The following is a 17,120-nucleotide window of genomic DNA, read 5'->3' as shown; positions in this document are numbered from 1 at the left end:
AGTCTACTCACATATTAAATACCGCTTAATCTAGTAATATATATATATACGATCTCATTTTCTTGTGATTTTGAGATACAAGTATATGCTATGCTCTACATTTGTTATGCTATGCTTTGTTATGCTATGCTTTGCTCTACATAATTCATAAGATACCAAATTGACATCGATACTATTTTACCAACCGTAAACAGCTCAATTTATATAAAAAATTTATACAACTCCTAGGAATCACCGGTTTAATAACATTTTATAAATAAAATATATAAATCATTTCGGTTATTAACTTGAGAAAATGTATAGACTTAGACTCAAAACCACTTACTTATTTTAAAATGTCCCTTGTAAACTATTTCTAACATGGCTAAATAAGTTTTTTATAAATAAAGTCCATTTCTAACATGGCTAAAATATTTTTGTTTAAATCAGAATGCCATGAAATTAACGGTTCGATCTCAATTCCTGATAAAATGTTGACTAAGTCAACGATATCATTGTCAAAAACCCAAAACTAAAATGATAAAATTTTGATTTCTTGTTTACTATAAAAAGGTTATACAGTATGTGGAGGAGAAGGTACACCTAACACTAATCAGATATACACCTACCAAAAATATCTATCTTACGTATTATTTTGCAATGACTATGTTATGTTTTATAAACTTCGCATATTTTTTACTTAACCCCTTTTCACTATTTTCGGGGTCTAGTAACTTTGTAATTTAATCTAACAGATTACGTGGCTTAACGGTATTCACATCTTACTCCTACTACATTGGCTTAACAACTCAAACAAACAAACAAGAAACAACCAAATTTGTAAAAGTTGCAGCAAGTATAACCCCTTAAGATAGTCTAACCTGCGTCTTTTTTAGACCAACCTCTCTTCTCTCTTACTTTCCAGAATTCCAGCTACTTCTCTTTTTCTACCTGTATCTCTCTCTCTCTCGGCCATGGCCACTGGATCGACAGATCCTCCTAGGTCTCCCTCCTCAGGTTTGATCTTTTCTATCTTCTATTTTAAATTCACCATTAGATTTTGAAATTTCTTCTTTTGTCCCTAAAAAGGATAAACCCATCAAGAAAATTTTCTCTGATTCCAGTATTTTAATTTTTGATTTTTTTGTTTTTGTTTCAAGAAGTAGAGAACTGTGGTCATATTGATGTGAAGTGAAATGATTATTAGATTATTGAAATTTAGACAAATCACATTTAATGGTTGCAATAGTCACATTAATTTTTTTTGTTTTGAGGAATCTTTAACAGTTTAATAAGTGCTTACGAGTGATGAGTTTGGTCTTAAGAGACATCACAGCTTTGGTTTCTTGCCCTTGAAGATTCATTTTTAAAGACAGGACAAAAACCTCTGTTTGTCTGAATCTGAATTACAGGTGTTCTTCAGAAGTTGTTTTTGGTGTTCTTTGTCTGTATAGCTGCTTCGACTTATAAGGCGATCCAGCCTCCTCCATCGAAGCTATGTGGCTCTCCTGATGGTCCATCCATCACAGGACCAAGGATTAAGCTTAGAGACGGAAGGCATTTAGCTTACAAAGAGCAAGGAGTTCCAAGAGATGAAGCTACCCATAGAATCGTCGTTGTCCATGGATCTGATAGTTGCAGGCACGATAATGCTTTCGCAGCTCTACTATCACCGGTACTTGTTTTATAATGTTCTCATGCCAAAAACATCACTAGTTGCTAAGATGTTAACTTTTGATATCGATGTTGTAGGATATAAAAGAAGGACTAGGTGTGTATATGGTTTCATTTGATAGACCTGGTTATGGAGAGAGTGATCCTGACCCAAACCGTACTCCCAAAAGCTTGGCTTTGGACGTAGAAGAGCTTGCTGATCAGTTGAGTCTAGGCTCTAAGTTCTATGTCATCGGGTACTCGATGGGTGGACAAGCCACATGGGCATGCCTTAAGTACATTCCTCACAGGTATCACTTTCAGAACTAACATTGTTAATGATCACATAGTTATTTAAGGGAATGGTTTTGATGTGTGTATGTGTATAACTCTGTTTGATTCTTTAGGTTGGCTGGAGTAACAGTTGTCGCTCCAGTGGTGAACTATTGGTGGAAGAACTTTCCATCAGACTTATCAACCGAAGCTTATTACAAGCAAGCGAGAAATGACCAATGGGCGGTTCGTGTTGCACACTATGCTCCTTGGCTAACTCATTGGTGGAACTCACAGGAGTGGTTCCCTGGATCAAGTGTTGTGGCCCGAAATCTTGGTATGCTGTCCAAAGCAGACAAAGAGATCATGTTTAAGCTCGGTGCTGCAAGAAGGCCACATGAGGTATGTATGTATGTAGAACAATTTCATCATCACTTTTTTCTTCTTCTACTTCACCTATTTGCATTCTCATCAAATTTAAGTCTTTATTTAGGCACAAATAAGGCAACAAGGAACACACGAGACATTGCACCGTGACATGATTGTTGGATTTGGAACTTGGGAATTCGATCCAATGGAACTCGAGAATCTGTTTCCGAACAATGAAGGATCAGTGCACTTGTGGCAGGGAGATGATGATGTGCTTGTCCCCGTGACTCTGCAACGTTACATTGCGCAGAAGCTGCCATGGATCCAATACCATGAGATTCCTGGAGCTGGGCATTTGTTCCCTTTCGCTCCAGGTATGGTTAATAACATTGTTAAGACTCTCTTAAGCAAAGATGAAGTCAAGAACTAAACTCTCATATACCTTCTCTCTCACAAAAAGATGAGGCTAATTTGGTTTTGTGGCATGATTGCTATAATACTTTGAACCAATCAGAGAGATTCTCAAATTTTTTTGATTACTGGTACATATGTTGTGGCCTTGTGGGTAGATACTGGAATGAGTTTTGGTAGCATCTGTATGAAAAACCTTGTGTTTGTTTGGAGTCTAGACGATATTAATAATAATACGGAGATACTAATAAGCATCCGACCTTAGCTCAGTTGGTAGAGCGGAAGACTGTAGTAGTTGCTGTAATCTTTAGGTCGCTGGTTCGATTCCGGCAGGTCGGATTTCTTTTTTAATATTTAATTTGATGGATAATCTGAATCATTTTTTTTTGTCAAGTCTAAAAAAAGAAAATATCTTTTACCAAAGAAGAGGATAATAAATTTCTCTCGATTTTGTTTCTTTCTGACACCAAACACAGTACTACTACTATTCAAAATCGAACAAGTCTACTTTCACTAGCTAAAGGACAACAACAAAAGAAGTGTTTACAAAATTTTGACTATTTCATTCTAACATTTTGAATAACATACATATATTTGTATTCATATAAAATTGTATTGATCTCTCTAAAAGTTAATTATACTTTTTTTTGGTTAAAAATTTCGAAAACAAATTATGAACAAAGATTTCGACCTATTTTAATACCTTTTATTAACCACAAAAAATTATACTATAATCGCTAAATTTTAGTTGTGATTAATACAAAATTCTCAGCATAAAAAAAACCAATATCACACTTCTAGTTTGCTTCAACTTCTAGTGCTATTGGAAGTATGTATAAGGTTTAGATTGATTTATGGTTTACACAGGTTTAGTTAGTATACCACACTTGTATAAAGCACACAATTGTATAATTTTGTGATTAAGAAATAAGACAAAGATATTTTGATACTCTCTAACAAACTTATTCTTCTTCTTCATCTCTCTCGAATCGTAATAAAGTGCAATTTTCCAAAAGAGAATCCATCGGTTCAGACCAGTGTTGGCGTAAAAGAAAAAACATTTTGTGTAGCCGAAGCAGAAGTATAACACGCGTCGAGCCGAAGAGAGGACACTCGAAGAAACAGAAGAGAGACACGTGCGGGACACGTGTCGGAAGCAGCCGTACAGATTCTTTGCCTCTGATCATGGGCCTGGACCTGGACCTCTCTTAGCTTACATCTCCCATTGGTCGAAGATAACTTTGGACAAAAGATGTTGACCTCCACCCCTGTCTCTCTTCGTTCGTGAACCATAAAAATAAATATAATCTCTCGTTTACCGCCTCTCTCTCATACCAATTTATCTCTCTCTCCCTCAAAAACTTTTCTCAGTTAAAGTTCTCCGGCGGCTTTAAAAGCTATGTGAAGGAGGGTGAACCTCTAGAACAAGAAGCATTAGTTCTTTCAGTTTTCCGGCGGCGGAGGAACACAAAAGCCACCTGTTTTTGGACATACATATTTCATTTTCAGGTTTTCATTTTCTTGATTTATTTATTGTTTTTTCAAGATCTTAGATTGTAAGACTGTTAGAGGAAATTTATTTCTTTTTATATAGTTTAAATTTGTTTCATTTTGCTTTTATGGTCCTCTCATCTGCGTTTTATTTTGGTTTATATGGTGGATTTAAAGGATGAGTTCTAATGAATATTTTAGTTTTGTAAAATTAAGCTCTAATTATCTAATGTGTTGATAAGTTAGCTTTTGAGAGGAAACTAGTGGGGTATGATATTTTTTCCTCTTTTGGAAACGGAAACTTTATTGAAATGTGTAATTATTAGTTTGTTTATTGCTATATTTAGTATCGTTTGTCGCTGTCATGATGTCGACCGTTCTTCTTTATTTTCACGTGGACCGACTTAATTATCTTTTTCTTTTCATATGATTTTTTTTTTTTTAATTCCTTAACGTCATTTACATGTTTCTGTGATCTGGATAAAGTATCTAATGTTTGGTCAAAGTAATACGACGATTTTAATTTATAAGAGACAAAATGGTTATTGTCGTCTCTAGCTAGGTAGGTGATATGTTTCAATATAGTGTGAATACAGATGTTAATTGGTCATTGTTTGTGTATGTGCAGTTGTTAAATGGTACTTAGAGAAACAAAGATGATGTCAGAGCGAGAAGTGGAGTCGTCGACGGCACAGGCAAGACAGAATGGAGTAGGAGGTGGTGAGAATCATCATCCGTTTTCTTCGTTGGGAAGACAATCCTCCATCTACTCATTGACACTCGACGAGTTCCAACATGCTCTCTGTGAGAACGGCAAGAACTTCGGTTCTATGAACATGGACGAGTTTCTCGTCTCTATTTGGAACGCAGAGGAGAATAATAACAATCAGCAAGCAGCAGCTTCTCATTCTGTCCCGCCTAATCACAATGGTTTCAACAACAACAACAATGGAGGCGAGAGCGGTGTTGGCGTCTTTGGTGGTGGTTCTACGGGCAACGAAGGGGATAATAGTAATAACAATAAGAGAGGAATAGCTAAGCAGCCGAGTCTTCCTCGTCAAGGCTCGTTAACACTTCCAGCTCCGCTTTGTAGGAAGACTGTTGATGAGGTTTGGTCTGAGATACATAGAGGAGGAGGTGGTGGTGGTGGAGGAGGAGACAGCAATGGACGTAGTAGTAGTAGTAATAATGGTCAAAACAATGCTCAGAACGGCGGTGAGACTGCGGCTAGACAACCCACTTTTGGGGAGATGACACTTGAAGATTTCTTAGTGAAGGCTGGTGTGGTCAGAGAACATCCCACTAACCCCAAACCTAATCCCAACCAAAGCCAAAACCAGAACCCGTCTAGTGTTATCCCCGCAGCAGCGCAGCAACAACTCTATGGTGTGTTTCAAGGAACCGGTGATCCTACTTTTCCGGGTCAGGCCATGGGTGTAGGTGACCCATCAGGTTATGGTAAAAGGGCAGGAGGAGGGGGGTATCAGCAAGCGCCACCGGTTCAGGCAGGGGTTTGCTATGGAGGGGGCGGTGGTGGGTTTGGAGCAGGTGGACAGCAAATGGGGATGGTTGGACCGCTAAGCCCTGTGTCATCAGACGGATTAGGACATGGACAAGTAGATAACATAGGAGGCCAGTATGGAGTGGATATGGGAGGGTTGAGGGGAAGGAAGAGAGTAGCGGATGGTCCAGTGGAGAAAGTAGTTGAGCGAAGGCAGAGGAGGATGATCAAGAACCGCGAGTCTGCTGCGAGGTCTAGAGCAAGAAAACAAGTAAATATTGATCTTTTGTCCAGTCATTTGATGACAGCTATGAATGTTTCTTCTAAAAGATAAGCTAATGGTTGTTTGTTGTTGTGATGGGAAGGCCTATACAGTGGAATTGGAAGCTGAACTTAACCAGTTGAAAGAAGAGAACGCGCAGCTAAAACATGCATTGGTATTGACTACATCTCTTTAAGAGTTCATTCCTTTTGTTGAAGGGATTACAATTTTACAAACAACTAAACTCTCTTTATGTTTTGATCAGGCGGAGTTAGAGAGAAAGAGGAAGCAACAGGTAAAAAGCTATGAGCTTACATTTCTAAAGATGGATGCAGTATTTTTATTTTGGTCGGAAGAAGACTACAATGGTCGTTGGTTTTATTATGGTTGCAGTATTTTGAGAGTTTGAAGACGAGGGCACAACCGAAATTGCCGAAATCGAATGGGAGATTGCGGACATTGATGAGGAACCCGAGTTGCCCACTCTAAACAAAACAATAGGAAGATGAAGTCGTCAAGACAGAACAAGGGAAAACTGATGGTCTCTAGGTTTGTTGCTTTCTCTTGAGGAATGAGGTTATAGAATCTTTACTTTGATGTTTTCTGTGTTGGTAGGAGGAACACACCATCTGATCTTCTTTACTACTGTTCCTTGTGAACAAGAAAGTGATTCTGTGTTTCAGACATCATAAAATCTTTGGAAAGTATAACATGTGTTCTGTCACCAGATTTGTTCTAGATCCTCTGCACTACTACAAAGAGTCTTAACTTGGAATGACACAATGTGCAAGACAAAAGATACTCAGAATACTTCAAACATAGTTCGACAAGAGATTACTTAAAACTCTAGATCCAATGCATTAAAATGCTGCGTTCTTTTCTAACATTGAAGTTACATTCAGTAACAACAAAAGATTAATAAAGATAGAAAGCAAGAAACTAAAGTAGAGGTGAGAAAGATAGGCTTCATGTTGATTTGCCTCTTGCATTCTCTGTGAAACCTAGTGGGCTCTTCTTGGGGTATTTAGGCTATCCATTTCCTCTTTTACCTGCAACAACGACAAACCAACACAACACGAACAAGAGAAGCAAGTTGAGTGTTAGTAAATGCGGTTGAGATCAAGTGAAAGAATCGTTTACAAATGCTTTTCATATAACCTGCTGGTTCCAAGAGCCTCTTTCATCTTTCGTTTCATGGCACCTGCATCGATAGAGAGCATTGGAGGTTTCTCATCATCCTGCTTCGGGAAAGCCTTGAGATCGTCTTCCGTGTTGGTTTGGACGACTCTGTAAGGCCTGAAACGAACAACCAAACCATCCATAAGAAACTCTCCAGAAAGATGAGAGTTATATATATATATATATATATAGATATATTACTCAAAATGCAAATCCAGGTTCAAGTTTCAAGCAGAGAGATTAAGAAGTAAGAACACATAACAACCTACTATATACTCTAATGTTCTAACGCCACTCCATCGAAAAACTATATCTGTCCTCGATTTAATGTAAATTAAATCCAAAACTAGAGAATCCAAAACATGATACTAATGATCCGTACAAATCAAGTAAAAGAAGCAAAACACTAAACCCTAGAAATTTCACAAAGCGAGAGAGATAGAGAGAGAGAAGCCACGAAAATGCTTACTTTCCTACACAACGGATGTGGAACTCCTTGGATTCTTCGCATTTCTTGACGGATTTACCACGCCAGCCCTTCGTCGTCTTGCACACCTTTCTTTCAACCTCCGTGGTGGTGCAGTACCCGTTGGAATTGGAGTCTCCGAGCTGTTGGTCTGTGAAATCGCTACCGGCGTCGGAGGAGAAGGAGGAGGATGAATCTTTTTTCCATAACCAACTCATAATAGCTCAGATTCGTGATGGACTCTTCTTCTTCTTGTGTGTGTGTGCGAGTTAGTGAGAGTGTGAAAATCTTCTTGAAGAAAAGACTCTGCTTTTTTATTTTAAACTGGGCGGCCTTAACCGAACCAGAGGCCTGGTTTGGTTTTTCTAACTATAACTAATTTAACCACACTCAGATTTGTACCAACTTTTTTTTTACCACGCTTTCCTTGTGTTTTTTTTTTAAATTAGTTATGTCGAAATCATATTTCGTGTAGTAATTTATATAACACAATGTCAAAACATTTTTAATGTCACAATATGTGCTCATTAATCATTTTGTTAAGTTATGTGCACAAAAAACGAAAAAATATCATTTTGTTAAGTTATGTGCACAAAAAACGAAAAAAAAAAAATCATTTTGTTAAGTTGAGTGAGTCTGGGCACTTACAATTTGTAAGAACTAGCCAACTCTAGGAACACTTCAATAATTTCAAAATATTATACGACGACTTCTGTACTTTAATATAAACGATTATCATTTTAGTTTAGTATCCCTTGATTTTTATTTGGGCCAAAATATTATGACATTAAAAATTATAATACATTGCGACATAAGTTAGTATAGTTTGGCTGCAACATAAGCGATACATTTGGACGGATCGTGCAACTTATTTCTTTTGTTTGTCAACGTGCAATCCAGGTTTTTAAAAGGAACCAAATTATGGCGACATTATGATTTCACACTGGATTATGTAGAACAATCTTATAGTATTATATTACTTAAAAGTAATAAATTATATAGTATCTCATATAGAAGAAACAAAAGTCAACTAGCTTGCCCTATAAATAACCCTATGCTTTCATTTGGTTAGCTACAATCTCATAAATCTCTGCTCTATTGAAAGAAGAAGAAGAAGACTCATCAACCAGAAAGCAAAAAACAAAGAAAGATGGCCAAGCTTATCATTAACTTCTCTGCTCTCTTGATGATCGTCTTGTTGGTTTCTAATGGTAATTTTAAGATTTAATTAACTTCCTTTGTGCTGGTTAATCTATTAATATCGATTTTGATGAGGAAAGATTAATGTGAGAAGTGAGAACGGTTTAAACAGGACTCCCAAAGGCGGAAGCCCAAACATGCTTAAAAGGTGAAGCTCAGGAGGGTGTGTGTGTTCAAGTTGACGGCGGAAGATTGTGTGACCTTCTTTGCAAGACAAGCGACTCAACTTGGTTCGGGGCATGTGAAGTGGAAGAGAACGAGACACACTGTCACTGTTACGGACCTTGTTAAGTATCTGATCATCCGGAGGCAATACCAAATATGAAAGGTCCGATATGTGTGCTTTGCTTATGGTCAATGTCACATATCTACATGTGTACGTATTCCATGTTTGTGTGTGTGTGTGTTTTTATTTATGGCGTTCAATAAATTTGTAACAGCACCTTGAATGTCGCTGGTGTGCTCAATCAATGTAATACAAAGATTGAATCTGAATTTTATGTTTGCTTTTGTTGTTCTCCTATATATATGTGTGCTTACGACAATATATCCGCAACCCCAATGGGATGCAGCGTACTAACGTATACCACATTGCTATAAGAGTTCGATCAACTCGTTTGAATGTTAGAAATCTAGCTAGACTTTTTCTAATAAGTCGTTGTGTAATCAAATTAGCCAAATGCAAAGAATATTTTTAATCTCATGCATTAATCAATCAAAAACGTGAAGAAATTTATTCTCTAGAGAACTCTAATTAACCTAAACTTTTAAAAGAAAGTAAAATCCAAGGAAAGCTCTAATCAAAACCATTGCTAAAACCAGATGGCTTTTATAATTTACCACCACAACTTTCTTGGAAATAGTTAATTGTATAAAAGCCATTTAACAAATTCATACCCAAAAAGATCAAACTAACAAAAAAAAAGCTTAAAGTTTTTCATTCATGTCCCAATTTTAATTTTTACTGATATGACAGTGAAAATTAGAACATAAAGCATTTTTTTTTTATATTAGTAATTATTATTAGTAGTGGGGTTTAATGAAAAGAGATATTTAGTCAGAAAACACCAAAACCCTCCGTTTTGGCTTTTGGGGTTTGCTTCCATAGTCCATACCTTGAGCTCCTCCTCCTTGTCCTTCAATTCACTTTTTTTCCTTTCCCTTCTCCTACCTCTTCCCAAGTCTTCTGCTACTCTCAGGTTTCTTCTTCTTCTCCTCTACTTTAGCATCTGATTTCGTACTTTTTGAGTTTCTATGCCTTTTGCAGAATCACCCAAAAATCGAACCTTTTTCTCGTGATTTCTTCAATCTCTTAACCTTGTTTTCGAGTAAATGCTGCAAAAACTTTGCAATACCCATCTCGAAAATTGATTTTTAGTCAATTTGTAGTATTAAAGTTCTCCTCTTTCATGCTTTCGTTTGATTTTATTGTTTCTCACTTCTTTTATCGTTCTAATCTAATGCTGTGTTAACAAGAGCAACTGGGTTTTGCTTATGTTTACTTTAAGAATGCAAATTGCACTGCTTTGTTTATTCTCTTAATTGAGAGCTTTGGGTTTGACTTCTTAGCCTTTTCATGAACAGGTCTTGTTAGGGAAATTACCCAGTGGAGTTTGTAACTTCCTACAGTGGTTAGTGGTATCGTTATGGCAACCTACGTTTCACCGTGTTTCACTCCTTCAGATTCTCGGTTGCTCACTGTTCTTAGAAAGAATGTTTTACCAGAGAATCATTTAGGCAGGTTTAACTCTTTTAGAATGTTTGAGAGTAAGAAAAACAGACTTGTCGCTGCTTCTCAGAAATCTGAATCTTCTCCAATCAGAAACTCTCCACGGCATTTCCAAAGCCAAGCTCAAGATCCATTCTTGAACCTTCACCCGGAAATATCCATGCTTAGAGGTGAAGTAGTCAACAACACAATAGCCAATCCAAGAAAGGAAACGTCTACTACTGGACCTGTTACCGAGGATTTTGAAGAGCCATCTGCTCCGAGTAACTACAATGAGGCCAGGATTAAAGTTATTGGTGTGGGAGGTGGTGGATCAAATGCTGTGAATCGTATGATAGAGAGTGAAATGTCAGGCGTTGAGTTTTGGATTGTGAACACTGATATCCAGGCTATGAGAATGTCTCCTGTTTTACCAGATAATAGGTTACAAATTGGTAAGGAGTTGACTAGGGGTTTAGGTGCTGGAGGTAATCCAGAGATCGGTATGAATGCTGCTAGAGAGAGCAAAGAAGTTATTGAAGAAGCTCTTTATGGCTCAGATATGGTCTTTGTCACAGTATGTCCTCAAATCTTTGATTATTATTACTATTGCATCCATTCTTCTGTAGTTATAAACTTTGGTTGTAGAAAAAGGGATTTCAGACCAGTTTATGCCTGTGTCATTTCTGAATCACTTACTTCTTGTTCTCATATGTCCAAAAGTCAATGTCACTACCTGAGGTCCTGAGCATTGATGTTTGCATGTCTTTGTCATTTTTATAGGCTGGAATGGGTGGTGGAACTGGAACTGGTGCAGCCCCGGTAATTGCAGGAATTGCCAAAGCGATGGGTATATTGACAGTTGGTATTGCAACAACGCCTTTCTCGTTTGAGGGTCGAAGAAGAACGGTTCAGGCTCAAGAAGGGCTTGCATCTCTTAGAGACAATGTTGACACGCTCATCGTCATTCCAAATGACAAGTTACTTACAGCTGTCTCTCAGTCTACTCCGGTAACTGAAGCATTTAATCTAGCTGATGATATACTCCGTCAGGGGGTTCGTGGGATATCTGATATCATTACGGTATAGCTTGTTTAATGGATGCCCTGTGATCATTTTTTATATATGACAAATGATTTACCAGCTATCTTTGTTTTTGCTTCGTAGATTCCTGGATTGGTGAATGTCGATTTTGCTGATGTGAGAGCTATAATGGCGAATGCGGGTTCTTCATTGATGGGAATAGGAACTGCAACAGGTATGTTTGGAATTATTGATACTTGTAAGCTCTTTTGGCTCAAATTGCATAAGCACCAACACGAGATGTGTATCAAAGTAGTCTAATAGAACTAACGAGCTAGTAGATTTGATGTGGCAAAGAAACCAGAGTGAGGTACTCAAAGTGACGATATAATATTCACTGTTACTCAACTGATGTGCATCTATGTCATGATGTTTAAAGAAAGTCTTGAACTTGACCTTCGTTTAGGAGAGGTTTTATTTTGTTTGCTTTATGCTGATTATTTCACGTCACTGGTAATCAAACAGGAAAGAGTCGGGCAAGAGATGCTGCACTAAATGCGATCCAATCACCTTTGTTAGATATTGGCATTGAGAGAGCCACTGGAATCGTTTGGAACATTACTGGTGGAAGTGACTTGACATTGTTTGAGGTTTGTCTCTCTTTCTTATCTTTGTTTCTTATCTCAGTATCGATAGATCCATAAACAATAATTGGATCTTGAGAGACCCGTTGAAATATTGGTTTCTTCCTTCCATAGATAAGTTAGAGCAGAGCCTGATTTTGCTTCATCCCCCTAAAATGCTCTATAGTTTTTATACACTTTGGTCTTGGTGTAGGTGAATGCTGCTGCAGAAGTTATATATGATCTTGTCGATCCAACTGCCAATCTTATATTTGGTGCTGTTGTGGATCCAGCCCTCACCGGTCAAGTATGTCCTTTTGATTTTTCTTCAACTAAACAGGTATATGACGTCTAGAGATATATAATTGATGTTTTTTGTTGGTTAAAAGGTAAGCATAACCCTGATAGCTACGGGTTTCAAACGACAAGAAGAAGGAGAAGGACGAGCGGCTCAGATGGCACAAGCGGATGCTGCCTCAGTTGGAGCTACAAGAAGACCCTCTTCCTCCTTTAGAGAAAGCGGTTCAGTGGAGATCCCAGAGTTCTTGAAGAAGAAAGGTAGCTCTCGCTATCCCCGAGTCTGATCACTATCCTGCACGCTGCAACAATAACAGACATGTGTATACCGTACTGCCTTCTCTCGCGGATACAGCAAGATGTTTTGATGTATGATCACAAATCTGTGTGGGTGTGTGTATATGCTCTCCCTCTCTCTCTCTCTCTCTGCCTCTTGGTTGAATAGGTTCTTTTAGAATTGTAATGTCACTTGTCGGAGAAATAATCATATACTTATATATGAATCATGATTATGAAAGTTTTAACACAATTGTTTCTTCAGCAACAAAGTTATCTTATCAAGTGAGATAACTAGAACTTTTTGAATATATGTCTACATGTCTACTCCTTCACTCGCAACTGTTTTGACTTTTGAATATACAGACCAGAAACAAGGTTGAGTCTAGTTAACACAGATCAAACACAGGTGGTTACAACAGCCGGACTTGCTTTCTTGAGAATTTTCCGGCACAGGACAAGCCATCCATCAATTTATTATATGTAAAGATATCAGGCAGCATATCTTTATCCAACATCTCGTTCACTAGAACTTCTCCTTCCTTTTTCCTCCCTTCTTTCGTGAATCCTGAAACCAAAACATGGTACGTTGTCTCATCGAGTTCATATCCTTTGCTTGATGCCAAAAGCCTCAATCTGTTTGCGTCAATCGAATGACCAGAACTGCAGAGATCCCGAAGAAGCAAGTTAAAGGTCACACTATCGGGAAGGATTCCTGCATTCATCATCTTCTCGATAAACCCTGATGCTTTCTCTGTTCTTCCTGATTTCCTCAACCCTTCAACGAGTGTAGTACAAGCAATCAAACATGGGGTTTGCCCTTTCTTCCACAACTCCTCCACCATCTCCATTGCTCTATCCACCTTGTTTTCAACACAGAGTTTCTCAACCAAACTACCATAATCAAACTCACTCGGTAAAACCCTCTTGTTCGAAAGATCGATCACCAATCCACAAGCATCATCAACCCGACCTTCCCTACACAACCCATCAACCAGAATCTCACAAGTGGCTTCCGAGAATCTACAACCTAGCTCAATCATCTCATACGCCATTTTGACACCTTCCTCGATTTTACCCCTGCTCAGAAACCCTCTAATCAGAGTGTTGAAGCTAACCACATTCGGTTCACAACCTTTCTCCTTCATCTCCCTAAACAAATCCAAAGCCAAATCAAACTTAAAACTCCTGCAGTAGCCATTGATGAGAATGTTAAACGTGCATACATCTGGCTTTGCCCTTTCCTTCCCCATCCTCTGGTAAAACCTTAAAGCCTTATCCATATCACTAACTTTCACATAACCATTCACAATAGTGTTATAAACCGCAACATTTGGTTTACCATCGATCAATCTCTTCATAGTATCAAACCCTAACAAAGCATAATCCATTTTCCCAGCTCTACAGTACGCATCAATGGCGGATCGGAAAATAGGTTCGAGCTCTGGACAAGAGAAGATACCTGAGGAACAAGGACACGGATTCGCCGCTACGAAAGAGAGGAGACGGTAAAGATCGTCGAACCGGTGCGTGGCGGCGAGTGATCTCGACATCCAGAGGAAAGAATCGTGATTGTGGCGGAACGTGTCCAGCGTAGCTGCCCAATTGAAGACGGCGAAGTCATAATGAGCGAAGAGAGAATGGTGACGGAGCTTCGAACGGAGGAACCCGAGGAGAGTTTGAGGAGTTAGGGTTTGGTGGTGAGGGAGATTGTTCTCGAGGTAATTGACGAAATTGGAGTGTTTGGGAGATGGAGTGAGAGTAAGAGTCGGAGGGATTGAGGTCTCCGGGAGTTTTGGTGGAGGATTAGGTAATCGGTAAATCTCCGGCGACGCCGGAGTGATCGGCGCCGGGAGATGTCTGGACTTTGTGACTAGATTGATAACGTTCTTCTTGTTCCATCTCATCACTCTGTTTTGTCAAACAAATCGAAAAAAAAAAGGTCGCAACCTTTAACGGTTTTGGATTCATCAAAACCGGAATAAACCGAGATTTAAACCGGTTTCTAAACCCTAGATTTAAATGTAGAACCAGAAACGCTTCTGGTGATTTACAGTTTCAGTTCCAAAGATGAGAACTTTGACCTCCCAGTTATACTCCAGTGGTGGTGGTCTCGCTTGGTTCCAGAAGAAGAATCAGAGCTCTCTGTTTAATAATCATCTCAGAATCTCTAAACCATTGAGGGTTCATGTTGTTGTATCTGCTGTTCAATTCAGACCTTGCATCGACATACACAAGGTATGAAAATCAAATTCACCCGATTTGAAGATCCTCAATTGGTGTTGAATGAAAAGTGAACTCTTTTAATTGATCTCGGTGTGTGTGTTCTGAGTTTTGATAGGGAAAAGTGAAACAAATAGTTGGATCCACACTTAGTGACTTGAAAGAAGATGGTTCTGTTCTCGTTACGAATTTTGAATCTGACAAGTCTGCGGAAGAGTATGCGAAGATGTATAAAGAAGATGAGCTTACGGGTGGTCATGTGATAATGCTTGGAGCAGACCCTTTAAGCCAAGCTGCAGCTATTGGAGCATTACATGCTTATCCAGGTATGCCTTTTGATGAATGTCAAATGGTGTTTTTTTTTTCTTTTTAATGTGCTGTTTGAATTGAAATGTAAAGTTTTGATGTGTTATATATATGATGATACAAGACAATGAATTCTAGGCGGTTTGCAAGTTGGAGGTGGGATCAATTCAGAGAATTGCTTGAGTTATATAGAGGAAGGAGCAAGCCATGTCATTGTCACTTCGGTATAATCGCCATCTAACTCGGTTAGATATGTTATCATAGGGATTTTGCTAGTTGTAATCACTTTTTTTTGTTGATATTTTCAGTATGTATTTAACAATGGAAAGATTGATCTTGAAAGACTCAAAGATATTGTGAACATTGTTGGGAAACAAAGACTGATATTGGACCTTAGCTGCAGAAAAAAGGTAATTCTTGGACCAGTATCATCGTTTTATGTCATGTAAAAGATCCGTAAACTTACATTGATATATGCATTTATTTATACGGGTATTGTGTTATCTAGGATGGAAGATACGCAATTGTGACTGATAGATGGCAGAAGTTCAGCAACGTCATCCTTGATGAGAAATCATTGGAGTTTCTTGGAGGATTTGCAGATGAGTTTCTGGTACACGGCGTAGACGTTGAAGGAAAAAAGTAAGCTTAAATATCTCAACACGGTGATTTGAGTGTCGTAGAGTAATTTTTACATTGAAAATACAGTGTTTAGTCAGTATGTACTGATCAGTGATGGTAATACTTCTTCTCTGAAGGCTTGGGATCGATGAAGAGCTTGTAGCATTGCTTGGCAACTATTCTCCGGTGAGTAATAACATATGCATTTCTTGATTGAGTATCATAGAGACTCTAGAATGTCTTGTTCTTATCAGGATGCTTTATTTTCATATGACTTGGAACTTATCTTACTAACTTACGGTTATCAACAGAACTCTACTCAATTCAGCAAACATGTGATTCAATAGATTTAAATAAAACCGGAATTGGTTTGTATGTAGTGGTTTTGCATCACCTGGAGACATAGAGATAGGATGAGAACTATAATGGACTATGAAGTCTATGATTAATAGAGAAAGCTTGACTGCAAAACTGTTCATTTGAGCTTTTGATCTCAGATGTTTGTTTGTTTTGACCTTGACAGATTCCGGTGACTTACGCTGGAGGTGTGACGGTGATGGATGATGTAGAGAGGATCAAGAAGGCAGGAAAAGGACGCGTAGATGTAACAGTGGGAAGTGCCTTAGACATATTCGGGGGAAATCTGCCATACAAAGACGTTGTCGCTTGGCATCACAAGCAGCAGCTCTCACTCCACTGAGTTCTTCCCCCATTATCACCACCCTTGCTCATCCTTCTGCATTACCCCCAAACTTTAAGCTTCAATGTTTGCAACATTAAATCTTCAGCTCAATCTTCATTTCAAACATTTGTCTGGATTTGTCAATTTTGAATATTTTTTCAACTACTACTTCTCAAATCTCAACCAGTTCTCTCATTCAACCAAAAAAAGATTAAATACAAATACATATTGTTTGACAACACGCATGTACATATATAAAAAACATTAGCTGAACTATTTACAACGGAAACAAAGAAGAATACAAAAAGAAAACGGTGCGGTGGGTGTGAAATCACCGTTTCGCGTTCCCGCCGTGTTTTTTTCTGAATAAAAAATTTCGTTTAACCAGATGCCACGTCATCACCAACGCCGTGTTTTTTTCTGATCCCACCAACTAAAATTCAGACAAAGACAACCAAAGTACTGTTTCTATTCTACTTACTTTCCTCCCCCTGGGACTTAAAAAACAAAAAACACTATATAAAAAACTGTACCCCACATGTATAACTATTAACACACTTGTCACGCGGCCACGTCA

General features: G+C 38.3%; 7 protein-coding genes and 1 non-coding gene across 9 annotated transcripts in view; 6 read left to right on the top strand and 2 right to left on the bottom strand.

The window, feature by feature from the left end:
• On the top strand, positions 827-2,900 carry LOC104792401. The gene is made up of 5 exons (XM_010518538.2): positions 827-996; positions 1,392-1,654; positions 1,732-1,943; positions 2,040-2,307; positions 2,399-2,900. The coding sequence occupies exons 1-5, from the start codon at positions 954-956 to the stop codon at positions 2,702-2,704; spliced, it is 1,092 nt and encodes a 363-aa protein (XP_010516840.1). The 5' UTR covers positions 827-953; the 3' UTR covers positions 2,705-2,900.
• TRNAY-GUA lies at positions 2,941-3,024 on the top strand. The gene is given in 2 exon segments: positions 2,941-2,977; positions 2,989-3,024. It is a non-coding gene; the product is annotated as a tRNA-Tyr (tRNA).
• On the top strand, positions 3,910-6,663 carry LOC104792400 (protein ABSCISIC ACID-INSENSITIVE 5-like). Its single transcript, XM_010518537.2, has 5 exons — positions 3,910-4,194; positions 4,805-5,948; positions 6,043-6,114; positions 6,205-6,234; positions 6,333-6,663. The coding sequence occupies exons 2-5, from the start codon at positions 4,812-4,814 to the stop codon at positions 6,426-6,428; spliced, it is 1,335 nt and encodes a 444-aa protein (XP_010516839.1). The 5' UTR covers positions 3,910-4,194; positions 4,805-4,811; the 3' UTR covers positions 6,429-6,663.
• Positions 6,504-7,910, bottom strand: LOC104792399. Its single transcript, XM_010518536.2, has 3 exons — positions 7,588-7,910; positions 7,098-7,235; positions 6,504-6,988 (listed from the first exon to the last, which is right to left on the bottom strand). Exons 1-3 carry the CDS (start codon positions 7,800-7,802, stop codon positions 6,985-6,987), a joined length of 357 nt encoding a protein of 118 aa, XP_010516838.1. The 5' UTR covers positions 7,803-7,910; the 3' UTR covers positions 6,504-6,984.
• LOC109133508 (putative defensin-like protein 203) lies at positions 8,703-9,262 on the top strand. The gene is made up of 2 exons (XM_019246942.1): positions 8,703-8,795; positions 8,897-9,262. The coding sequence occupies exons 1-2, from the start codon at positions 8,735-8,737 to the stop codon at positions 9,073-9,075; spliced, it is 240 nt and encodes a 79-aa protein (XP_019102487.1). The 5' UTR covers positions 8,703-8,734; the 3' UTR covers positions 9,076-9,262.
• LOC104792396 (cell division protein FtsZ homolog 2-1, chloroplastic) lies at positions 9,846-12,964 on the top strand. The gene is made up of 7 exons (XM_010518534.1): positions 9,846-9,983; positions 10,369-11,069; positions 11,276-11,575; positions 11,660-11,750; positions 12,041-12,165; positions 12,353-12,445; positions 12,528-12,964. Exons 2-7 carry the CDS (start codon positions 10,431-10,433, stop codon positions 12,720-12,722), a joined length of 1,443 nt encoding a protein of 480 aa, XP_010516836.1. The 5' UTR covers positions 9,846-9,983; positions 10,369-10,430; the 3' UTR covers positions 12,723-12,964.
• On the bottom strand, positions 12,917-14,639 carry LOC104792397 (pentatricopeptide repeat-containing protein At2g36240). Its single transcript, XM_010518535.2, has one exon. It carries the CDS (start codon positions 14,616-14,618, stop codon positions 13,125-13,127), a length of 1,494 nt encoding a protein of 497 aa, XP_010516837.1. The 5' UTR covers positions 14,619-14,639; the 3' UTR covers positions 12,917-13,124.
• LOC104792394 (1-(5-phosphoribosyl)-5-[(5-phosphoribosylamino)methylideneamino] imidazole-4-carboxamide isomerase, chloroplastic) overlaps positions 14,754-17,120 on the top strand; it is a 3,743-nt gene continuing 1,376 nt past the window's right edge. Inside the window, exons 1-7 of one of the 2 annotated variants that reach the window (XM_010518530.1) lie at positions 14,754-14,949; positions 15,053-15,260; positions 15,379-15,464; positions 15,549-15,650; positions 15,749-15,882; positions 15,999-16,047; positions 16,385-16,738. In XM_010518530.1, coding sequence (XP_010516832.1) covers positions 14,782-14,949; positions 15,053-15,260; positions 15,379-15,464; positions 15,549-15,650; positions 15,749-15,882; positions 15,999-16,047; positions 16,385-16,561 — 924 coding nt within the window. In that variant the 5' untranslated portion in view covers positions 14,754-14,781 and the 3' untranslated portion in view covers positions 16,562-16,738. Of the gene's footprint in view, positions 14,950-15,052; positions 15,261-15,378; positions 15,465-15,548; positions 15,651-15,748; positions 15,883-15,998; positions 16,048-16,384; positions 16,739-17,120 lie in introns of those variants that run through there. The other variant, XM_010518532.1, reaches the window with a different exon arrangement.

Source organism: Camelina sativa, chromosome 6, assembly GCF_000633955.1.
Source record: "Camelina sativa cultivar DH55 chromosome 6, Cs, whole genome shotgun sequence".
Taxonomy (NCBI): Eukaryota; Viridiplantae; Streptophyta; class Magnoliopsida; order Brassicales; family Brassicaceae; genus Camelina; species Camelina sativa.
The sequence above is the reverse complement of the archived record's forward strand: the minus strand, read 5'-3'. Positions and strand labels throughout refer to the sequence as shown.

Coding starts and splice junctions, on each gene's coding strand:
- LOC104792399 (XM_010518536.2), bottom strand. CDS start 7,802: ATGAGTTGGTTATGGAAAAAAGATTCATCCTCCTCCTTCTCCTCCGAC. Junction 7,236..7,587: donor CACATCCGTTGTGTAGGAAA/GTAAGCATTTTC, acceptor TGTTCGTTTCAG/GCCTTACAGAGTCGTCCAAA.
- LOC104792400 (XM_010518537.2), top strand. CDS start 4,812: ATGGTACTTAGAGAAACAAAGATGATGTCAGAGCGAGAAGTGGAGTCG. Junction 5,949..6,042: donor GGTCTAGAGCAAGAAAACAA/GTAAATATTGAT, acceptor TGTGATGGGAAG/GCCTATACAGTGGAATTGGA. Junction 6,115..6,204: donor CGCAGCTAAAACATGCATTG/GTATTGACTACA, acceptor TGTTTTGATCAG/GCGGAGTTAGAGAGAAAGAG.
- LOC109133508 (XM_019246942.1), top strand. CDS start 8,735: ATGGCCAAGCTTATCATTAACTTCTCTGCTCTCTTGATGATCGTCTTG. Junction 8,796..8,896: donor CGTCTTGTTGGTTTCTAATG/GTAATTTTAAGA, acceptor CGGTTTAAACAG/GACTCCCAAAGGCGGAAGCC.
- LOC104792397 (XM_010518535.2), bottom strand. CDS start 14,618: ATGAGATGGAACAAGAAGAACGTTATCAATCTAGTCACAAAGTCCAGA.
- LOC104792401 (XM_010518538.2), top strand. CDS start 954: ATGGCCACTGGATCGACAGATCCTCCTAGGTCTCCCTCCTCAG. Junction 997..1,391: donor TCCTAGGTCTCCCTCCTCAG/GTTTGATCTTTT, acceptor TCTGAATTACAG/GTGTTCTTCAGAAGTTGTTT. Junction 1,944..2,039: donor CTTAAGTACATTCCTCACAG/GTATCACTTTCA, acceptor TTGATTCTTTAG/GTTGGCTGGAGTAACAGTTG.
- LOC104792396 (XM_010518534.1), top strand. CDS start 10,431: ATGGCAACCTACGTTTCACCGTGTTTCACTCCTTCAGATTCTCGGTTG. Junction 11,576..11,659: donor GGATATCTGATATCATTACG/GTATAGCTTGTT, acceptor TTTGCTTCGTAG/ATTCCTGGATTGGTGAATGT. Junction 11,751..12,040: donor GGGAATAGGAACTGCAACAG/GTATGTTTGGAA, acceptor GTAATCAAACAG/GAAAGAGTCGGGCAAGAGAT.